The sequence below is a fragment of the Cebus imitator genome, unplaced genomic scaffold (assembly GCF_001604975.1).
Source record: "Cebus imitator isolate Cc_AM_T3 unplaced genomic scaffold, Cebus_imitator-1.0 Scaffold142, whole genome shotgun sequence".
NCBI lineage: Eukaryota > Metazoa > Chordata > Mammalia > Primates > Cebidae > Cebus > Cebus imitator.
This window is the reverse complement of record NW_016107457.1, coordinates 2,378,155-2,387,685: the sequence shown is the minus strand read 5'-3', so window position 1 is coordinate 2,387,685 and position 9,531 is coordinate 2,378,155. Positions and strand designations below refer to the sequence as shown.

Here is a 9,531-nt window from a genome sequence, read left to right as displayed (position 1 = left end):
CAAAGAAGTGTTCATGTAGGTGACTAGGACACATTTAAGTGTACAGTGTTAGCATTAGTCTCTCTGTAAAATCTGCGTACTGCTAAAAGCAATTTTCCAGTATCGTATCTTTCTTGATGATTATTTTAATTAAGAAATTGTAAATCGTAGGTCCACAGAGTCCATGTGAACGGACAGATATCAGGATGGCAATAGTAGCCGACCACCTGGGACTTAGTTGGACAGGTAAGTGTATACACTCCTGAATGAAACCAATTAGCTTCTTCATTTCTTTGTCTTACTCACAAGCAGTTCAATATATTTATTTTAGAAGCAGAAACAAGCAACTAGTAAAAAACATTTTTATCACCAATAATTTTACCTACCCAGAGATAAATACTGATTGAACCTTATATACTGTGTTTTTCCAACGCCTTTGCTACGCATATGCACTAAGAAGTTGAAATTTATTTTACCTTAAATTTAAGCATTTTCTTCACAATGGCAATTCTGTAGTGTAGGATAACCTTTTACCAAATGGCAAGTTTATCTTGTAGCACAAAATAAAAACACAGCTAAGGCCTTTAATTAATCCCAATTTTTTCACATGGTTTATGTCCTTAAAGTAGCTTTCTGGGCAATGGTTCAATTAACCCATGACTAGGTTGCACAAATTTCAGTCATTCACTGTGAAGTCCGCTTCACAGTTTTTATGACATACACATAAAACTTTGTTTATTTGCCTGATACTCTTCTTTAGGTAAACTCACTTTTATGTTCAAATATTTATTTAAAAGAAAAATCCTGTATCATTTTGATAAGAGGAAAGGATTATTTGCAATATCTATGTAAATAAGAAAACAATGACAGTTCAAATTTTGAATTAAAAAATTTTAAATATGTAAATATATTTAATTCACAAAAGTTGAATTCTATAAAATAAATGAAATTGTCTATGATCAGTGTGTAGAAAAGGAATATTTGATTTTGTTTCATTAAAGATGAAGATGGCCAGGCATGGTAGCTCATGCCTGAAATCCCAGCACTGTGGGAGGCCAAGGCAGGCAGATCACTTGAGGTCAGGACCAGCATACCCAACATGGTAAAACCCTGTCTCTACTAAAAATACAAAAATTAGCCACGCATGGTGGGCGCTTGCCTGCCATCCCAGGTACTTGGAAGGCAGAGGCAGGAGAATCTCTTGATCCCAGGAGGTGGAGGCTGCAGTGACCCGAGATCATACCACTGCATTCCAGCCTAGGTGACAGAGTGAGATTCCATCTCAATAATAATAATAATAATAATAATAATAATAAAAAAAGTTGATGAGATTTTGTATCAATTGAACAATTCTACATTTGCAATTTTGAGCTTAACAGGACCCTCAAAATCCTACCTCACATGAACCTGAGAAATTTTAAGTTTTATAGGTTAAGTATATTTTTTAATGCATGGCCAAGTAATAAATATTCATTATCATCACATTTAAAGTCATCTTGCATACCATTAGCAACATACATTCCATACAGTTATATCTGTTTAAAGGGAGAATATGAAACTAGATGATAGAAAGCAATTTCATCTCATTTTTTTCCCTTGGAAAGCCCTCAGCCCCCATCCACCCTCACCACCACTACCCCATAGCAAACCCTCCTCTCTTCAGCAACCTAGTCTCTGCTCTCAGGTATACTGCTCATGACCAGGAGCTGAGTGGAGTTATGAAAAGACAGGTGGTCTGAGTAATGTTTTGTAGGCAGTTGAGAGTTAACAGTAATTTGTTATGTATAAATATTTACTAATATCTAATTAATATTTATAACATTGGACATTGTAATCTGAAAATATATTGGAGCAAATGTTTGTTTTGCATTATTATATGCTCAGAACTGTTAAATTATTTTCCTTAAGCAAATACAGTCAGTAAATTTTTAGAGATGTGGCATAATGGCCAGACAAAAAGCCATAAACCTAAAATTCTTAGCAAAGTCAGTGTCTTTGCTCTTTATTAAGTCTCTAGACAATGGATACAGTTTTGTCACGAAGTCCTGTTGCACAATAGGAGTATTGTCTCTTAAAATACAGAGATGAAGAACTTAAAATAGTTAACTTCTCTAACTAGAATTACTGCATGCTCAATGGTAATTATTAAGAATATTAAGCATTTAAGAGAACAAAATTTACATCTGTCCCTCGAAAGCACTATTAACACCTTATGTGCTTTTTTAAAAAAATAAGAACTTTTTATAATGTTATACATATAATGTAATCTGCTTTTTTATTTGTAACTGTGGTTTTCTACAAAATTAAATATTTTCTGATCTTGGTTTTAATGCATAAAGAAAATATCCAATAGATGTACCTTACGATGGTGGTTTTCTAACTGTGATTCACATTGCCTCGATGAGTCATGAAATCAGTTCATGCTTTGTTTTTGCTTTTAAATGGAATATTATATAAAAGAAAAGTACTGTGTATTACGTGTATTAAGGCTAAATTTTGCTCCATGGACATCTGTTTTATTTATGTAAACACCATGATATATAATGTATTTTTACCTGTAGGCCAATTATCAAAACAATTGTTTGCAAGCCACTGCCTTAAATTAAGTCTTTTGTTCAACATGTGAATTGTTTTCAATGAACATTCATGTATATAAATCATTGTATACGACCTTTATATATTGTCAGGGTACATTTCTAAATGTGAATCACTTGGTCAAAAGATAATGGATTTTTTTGAGCCTCCAAATGCATTTTACAAAATTGATGAAAGTATTTTGTAAGGGGGATAGAGTCTTGATCAGTTCCTTTCCCATGGGATCATTTTTGCCCATTTCTTACTTTTTGTCATCATTTAAGGTAACACACACTTGATAAACTGTTTTAATATACCAAAAAAAAAAAAAAAATACAGTGGGAACTAAGTCTCCTTCCCTTCTCTGACTTCTAAGGCAGCCACCAATACTGAGATCTTATGTATCTTTTCAAAGACATGCTGCAGTTTACAAGATTGAATATATTAGTATATGTGATATATACAAGTAGATGGACAGAAAGCTGCCTCCCTTTAATTTTTAATCAAGTAGCTTCATATCATATATTATGATCTGGCCTGGAGTCATCATATAACCTCCTGTGTGGAGTTTATGAAAGTTCAAGGCATAAAAGGTAGATTATTACGTAAATAAAAGATACACTTCATGAAAGTTGGTTAGCACAAACCCTATCAGCATCTCTTGTGCCATATACATGAATTGTATACCCCTATCTTGTAATTTTCTCAAACTGTAGAGAATTTGGCTGAATTAAAAGAATCATGCAATATCCTCTTTGTAAACTCCAAAAGTCTTTTCTTTTTCTTTTTTTTTTTTTTTGAGACAGGGTCTCACTCTGTTGCCCAGGCTGAAGTGCAGTGGCACAGTCTCAGCTCACTGCAACCCCTACCTCCTGGGCTTAAGTGATCCAACTCAGCCTCCTGAGTAGCTGGGACCAAAGGCATGCGCCACTGTGCCTGGCTAATTTTTGTGGGGTTTTGTTGTTGTTGTTGTGTATGTGTGTAGATGGGGGTTTTGCTGTGTTTCCCAGGCTGGTCTCAAACTCCTGGGCACAAGCAGTCCACCTGCCTCAGCCTCCTGAAGTGCTGGGATTATAGATATGGGCCACTGTGCCCAGCCTAAGTCCAAAAATCTTTATAAGATCTCTAAAAAAATTCTGATTATAAGTCATTATCTAAGGAAAGTTAAGTCACAGCCTGTGTATGGTCACTACTTTGCTATGAAACCAAGTATATAAAGATTAATGCCCGAGGCTGTACAATTGAGCTTGACTGTAAAATTCCTTTTTCTTTTTGTGACAATTGAGCATTACTTTTGTGAACCATGTATGATAAAAGTAGAACTGGCAAGGGAACTGAATTTTTCAGTGGATGAAATAAATCAAATACGTGTGGAAAACCCCAATTCTTTAATTTCTCAAAGCTTCATGTTATTAAAAAAATGGGTTACCAGAGACGGAAAAAATGCCACAAGTATGCCAAAATTATATTATTTTAACTTTCAAAATTGCATATATGTAATATTTTAGATAAGCTGACTGTTAGGTTCATTCAAGTATTGTTCTAATTTTCTGTCATCTTTAATGTAGAAAAATAAAATAAGAGTGATCATGAGGTAATAGTAAATCTTTTGAAGTTATACTTGTGTAATTTAGTGTTAACAATTTAAACTTCTATTCTACAGAAGCTTTTTGGAAAGCAAGTAGCAGGGAATTTTTTTTTGCATTTGGCCTGCCATTCTCTCTGTGACCATCAAGACTCAAAAAATAATTTTAGTTATTATATCAGTTTCTGGAACACAGTCATCAGAAACACTCTGAAGTTACCACTATGGCTGGAGGTGGATGTGCAGAGAGAGAAGACAGAATCAAATTAGGAGAGCAAATCCTTTTATTCAACTTGGTTGGCTCTACTCTTGTTGGGTTTGGTTCTGTTGGCTGGTGGGACTGGGTGGTAGTGCTGCATTTTCACAAATGCCAACCCACAACAATGTGGAATAAGTTATTGTGGGTTTGCCTATGTCAACTTGACCTTAGAGCCATTAAAATGCTAAGTACCAAATATGAGGATGACCTATTTTGACATTCTAAGAGGAAAGGAAACTATTTAGTTTTATTAGAGCCCCTTACAACTAAAAGGAGTCTAGCTATTTTAAGGCCCATCTGCTCTGTTATAGCAGATCTACAGCTTTACAAAGTGATGATTAAGACTCTGACATCTTCCCTGTAGCAGCGAGCATTCTGAGTCCTCTGGATGGGGAGATTGCAGAGATGGAGTAAGAAGGAGCTAAAATGTCAGGAGGGTTGCAAAAGCCATGCCTTTGTGTAGATATTGTGCTGATGGAAAGAACAGAATTTAATTGGGTTTTCAACCTTTTTTCTCCTTTTCAGCTGATGCCTTAACTGCGGTCTTGACAAAAATTAATCGAATAGATATAGTGACACTGCTAGAAGGACCAATATTTGATTATGGAAATATTTCAGGCACCAGAAGTTTTGCAGATGAGAACAATGTTTTCCATGACCCTGTTGATGGTAATTGAATTTAGTGTTCATATTTATTCAATCATTTGATAAAATTTGAAAGTGCAGTCAGACAAGGCAGTCACTTAAAACCAACTAAACTGTGATTTGCTTGACTTAATTTCTCATTTTCACAGTATTTTCTCTGCCACAGTCTGCAAATAAACACTCTGATAGCAGAGCAAACTTGGTAAATATCTGTTTATATACAATCTAAATCAGGAAGTATGAAAGCATAAGGTATCTGAAAGAGTTGGTATTTCTAATATTTCATATGACCAAATGGGAGAAAGTTAAATATCTAGAGAATGGATTGCTTTTGTCACTTTTAATTTTTATATTAACCCCCCAAACTAGTTACGCCTTTTGTTAATATATAGGGTAAAACAAATGAGCCATTTTTATCAAATAAGCAAGGTATTGAGTAAACTGTCAGCATGTAGTATACAAATTGTAAGGTAAAATGGCAATTTACTGTTGTGGCACCAAGTATTTAAATGTGCACTTAAAAAGACTGATGTATCATACAAATAAATGCTTTAGTTGTTTAGCATTATTTTAACTTCATATGCTGCCATTTATTCTTTGGAAAAACTACTTGATCTATTGTATATCAAAGGCAGCATGATTTCTAATTCAACCAGCATAGATGTTACTAATAATGATTCCTCTTTCACATTAGCTTAATTTATATAATAATCTTGTCACTTTTTCCTCATTATGTAAATTGGTGCTTCTTTTCACTGAAGTATTAAGAAGAACATAATAAATATCATACTATGTTTTTCAAAGTAGTCCTGTCTTACCTTCACAAATAAAAATTATTCCTACAATAAATTTTTGTTTTGTTTTTGAGACAAAGTCTTGCACTGTCACCCAGGCTGGAGTGCAATCGCACGATCTCAGCTCACTGCAACCTCTGCCTCTTGGGTTCAAGCCATTCTCCTGTCTCAGCCTCCCGAGTAGGTGGGACTACAGGTGTGCACCACCACACCGGCTAAGTTTTCATATTTTTAGTAGAGACAAGGTTTCACCGTGTTGGCCAGGCTGGTCTCGAACTCCTGACCTCAAGTGATTCACCCACTTCGGTCTTTCAATGTGTTGGAATTATAAGCATGAGCCATCCCAGCCAGCCTCTACAGTGAATTTTGAGTAGAAAATTTGATCATAGTATGGAGGCAGGAAGAGGAACTAAGAATCTTTTTCTACTGTTGCAATTTTTAAACTGGCAAAGTTAGACTAACAAGAGTCACTGACTTCTAATTAACTTGTAGAAAAATATCTCAAAATTTTTAGAAAGTTTCTGCTTATTAAAAAGTTTGGCTGAGCATAGTCTGTCTCTTAAAAAAAAAAAAAGGTTAAGTCAACAAAAAATTTAAAATATACTTGTTATCCATGTAACAAACACAATGGGTAATGAAGTAAAAAGCAGTTCTTTTTAGGTTTATAAATACCTTACACCCTTGGGAAAATGCTCCCTTTGAGCTATGTCTTTCTTACATGCAAGGCCATGTATTGGTAACCAAATGTTTTTTGCACAAGATAAATGTAGATAATCATATCAAATTTTAAATTATTGATAAGTTATAGTTTATACATTCTTCTAATATTATTTACTGGGAAAAATATTTTTTAAGTAACTGATAAAAAAGATCACCAGAACATGAAAGAAATAGTTGATGGTCTTGAAAGCTTCATTTAATCTGAACATTTTAAAATTGGAATATCTCCTTAAAATACAGTCACAAGGGCTTTTTATTGCTGTATCTTAATATTTTTATATTCCTTGTTCAAAATTTCTTAGGGAAATTTAGAAACGTGTATATGAAGTAATTTCACTTAGGCAGATTATAAACCTCAGCTAATCTCAGCCAGCTTTTCAAGAGTCTGGTTTATAGATGACCATAACTGAAAAACGTTCACTTACCTATAGCAACTTGAGTTTACAACAGCAGCTAAGTTGGTATTTACCTTGGACTGATGGAAAGATTAGACTTTCATTTTGTAGACCAACAATTCAGAAACTGTGCTTTGTTGCTTTTTTCCTGTCTCTCCTCCTTGTTGAACTTTTATGAAACTTCCTTTCCTCACCATGACCAGACCATTGTTGACTTTTCTCTCTGCTAAGGCAGAAAAATGCTTCCATAGTCCACACAGCAATGTTGAAAATGAGGGATTAGCTCCCCCATCTCCTTTTGTGTAGGCTGGTTAATAAACTCTGTGTTTCATAGCATTGTTGTGAATATTCAGAGTGCTCCATGCAAATGGTTTTCCTACTCTCTGTTGTGTATCATTTCTCTTTATTTGATTTGTGGTTCTGAGTGGACCCTACCACCAACTTCACCAAGACCTTCATGTACACCACAACCCTTTCATCTCGGTCATATCTGTTTTTGTACAACACCCAAAAACTACATGGAGTCTTTTAAACTTGGTCTGTTTTTTAAATCTTTTTCTTAACATCTTTTTAAATTTTATTTTCCCAGTGCTACTGCTCTAAAACTAATTATTATTTCTTTCCAAAGATTAAATCCATTTTTCTTTGCTGTAAATTTCGTGTGAAAGGAGGACTAGGTCGCATTGCTCCTACGTACAGTTCTTAAAATAAGTTGTAGATAATTACAAAAATTAGTTTCTTGTGGCTTGCTGTATTCAGTCCACCACAGTATGAACTTTGCATGCTAAATATAGAAAGATAATAAGTATCTCATATAATAACAACTAACTTTATATTGGATTAGTCTGCATACTTTGGATTAGTGTGCATATTTAAGTTATTGTATCATAACTGCCAAAACTGATAGAAACAATTGATATCTTAATTGGTATTCTATTTTATTGGAGTTTGCACTAGGCTTTTAATTTCATTGTGTTACATTTAATTGAACTAAACTGATAAATTTATCGACATTAATCTGTAATTCATCATACATTTTCATGTCTGATATAATTTTAGTCATTCCATGTGTTTTTGTTTCATGTATTCTAATTCATTCCAGTCAGTCCAAATGTACTGTCTTCCATAGGTTATCCTTCCCTTCAAGTGGAACTGGAAACCCCCACAGGGTTGCACTACACACCACCTACCCCTTTGCAGCAAGATGATTATTTTAGTGATATCTCTAGCATAGAATCTCCCTTTAGAACCCCCAGTAGACTGAGTGATGGGCTAGTGCCTTCCCAGGGGAACATAGAGCATTCCACAGATGGACCTCCAGTTGTAACTGCAGAAGACACTTCCTTAGAAGACAGCAAACTGGAAGACTCAGTGCCTTTAACAGAAATGCCTGAAGCAGTGGATGTAGATGAGAGCCAGTTGGAGGATGTATGTCTGAGTGAGTATCCTCAATACCTCGGAAATTTGGCTGGGGCCCCAAAAGATGTTAAACCAGCACAGCCTAGAAAACTAGGAGTAAGCTCTGCACAGCAGGAGAAAGGAAAATCTGGTCCTGATGAGGAGATGACGGAAGAGAAACTCAAATCTCTATTTGAGGACATTCAACTTGAAGAAGGAGTAGAGTCTGAGGAGATGACAGAAGAAAAAGTACAGGCTATTCTTAAGCGTGTTCAGCAAGCAGAACTGGAAATGTCTTCAATTACAGGTTGGCAGAATGAGACATCAAGTGGAAACCTAGAATTGCCTGCTCAAGCTCGAAGAGTAACTGGTGGGTTACTAGATCGACTGGATGACAGGTATGGCTGTTTCAAGAAAAGGAAAGTGAAACACAGGTTACTTGTTCAGAGTTTATCTTAAATACGTGCTTTTTAGCGGTGACTTCTAAATTACCATTCTAGTTCTGGAATAAAACCTGCTTTAAAGGTCAGTTCATTCTGCTAATCTGGAAAGGAAAGTGAATTTAAATTCAAATTAAATTCTCAAAACTATTGAGAAGCTGAAATAAAATACAAGAAAATTTACATACATGCCCAAGATTTAGATGTTGTCTTTACTTTAGAAGACTTTTCTTTTCTAGTTTATTACTTGTATGATTCTTTCAATATAGCCAATAATTATTGTTCATTTAAAATAATGAGTAAGGTAGGCAATCACCTGAGGCCAGGAGTTCGAGACCAGCCTGGCCAACATGGTGAAACCCCGTCTCTACTAAAAATACAAAAATTAGCCAGATGTGCTGGCATGTGGCTGTAATCCCAGCTACTCAGGGGGCTGAGACAGAAGAATTGCTTGAACCCACAAGGTGGAGGTTGCAGTGAGCCGAGATCACACCATTGCGCTCCAGCCTGGGTGACAGAGTGAGACTCCGTCTCAAAAAAATAATAATGAATGAAAGTCCATGTTGTTTAGAAATGTAAATATTTCTGTTTTTTCCTAACTGCAAACATAAATATGCTCATTATAACACTTAAAATGCAGATTAAACAAATCAATATACCCTGTCACCTACCAATAACATTTTGGTGGGTTTTCTTCCATGCACAATTTTTTAAATGTCTTAATGTAAAAAGTGCAGAGAAG

At 35.1% G+C, this 9,531-nt stretch overlaps 1 protein-coding gene across 11 annotated transcripts in view; it reads left to right on the top strand.

The window, feature by feature from the left end:
- The window catches only part of ANK3 (ankyrin 3), a 537,795-nt gene that overhangs the window by 502,309 nt on the left and 25,955 nt on the right, over positions 1 to 9,531 (top strand). For 7 of the 11 annotated variants that reach the window (XM_017542288.2, XM_017542287.2, XM_037743372.1 and 4 more), the window contains 5 exons: positions 151 to 225; positions 3,874 to 4,005; positions 4,923 to 5,066; positions 8,081 to 8,389; positions 8,657 to 8,747. In XM_017542288.2, coding sequence (XP_017397777.1) covers positions 151 to 225; positions 3,874 to 4,005; positions 4,923 to 5,066; positions 8,081 to 8,389; positions 8,657 to 8,747 — 751 coding nt within the window. The remainder of the gene's footprint in view (positions 1 to 150; positions 226 to 3,873; positions 4,006 to 4,922; positions 5,067 to 8,080; positions 8,390 to 8,656; positions 8,748 to 9,531) is intronic. The other 4 variants (XM_017542283.1, XM_017542281.1, XM_017542282.1 and 1 more) reach the window with 1 other exon arrangement.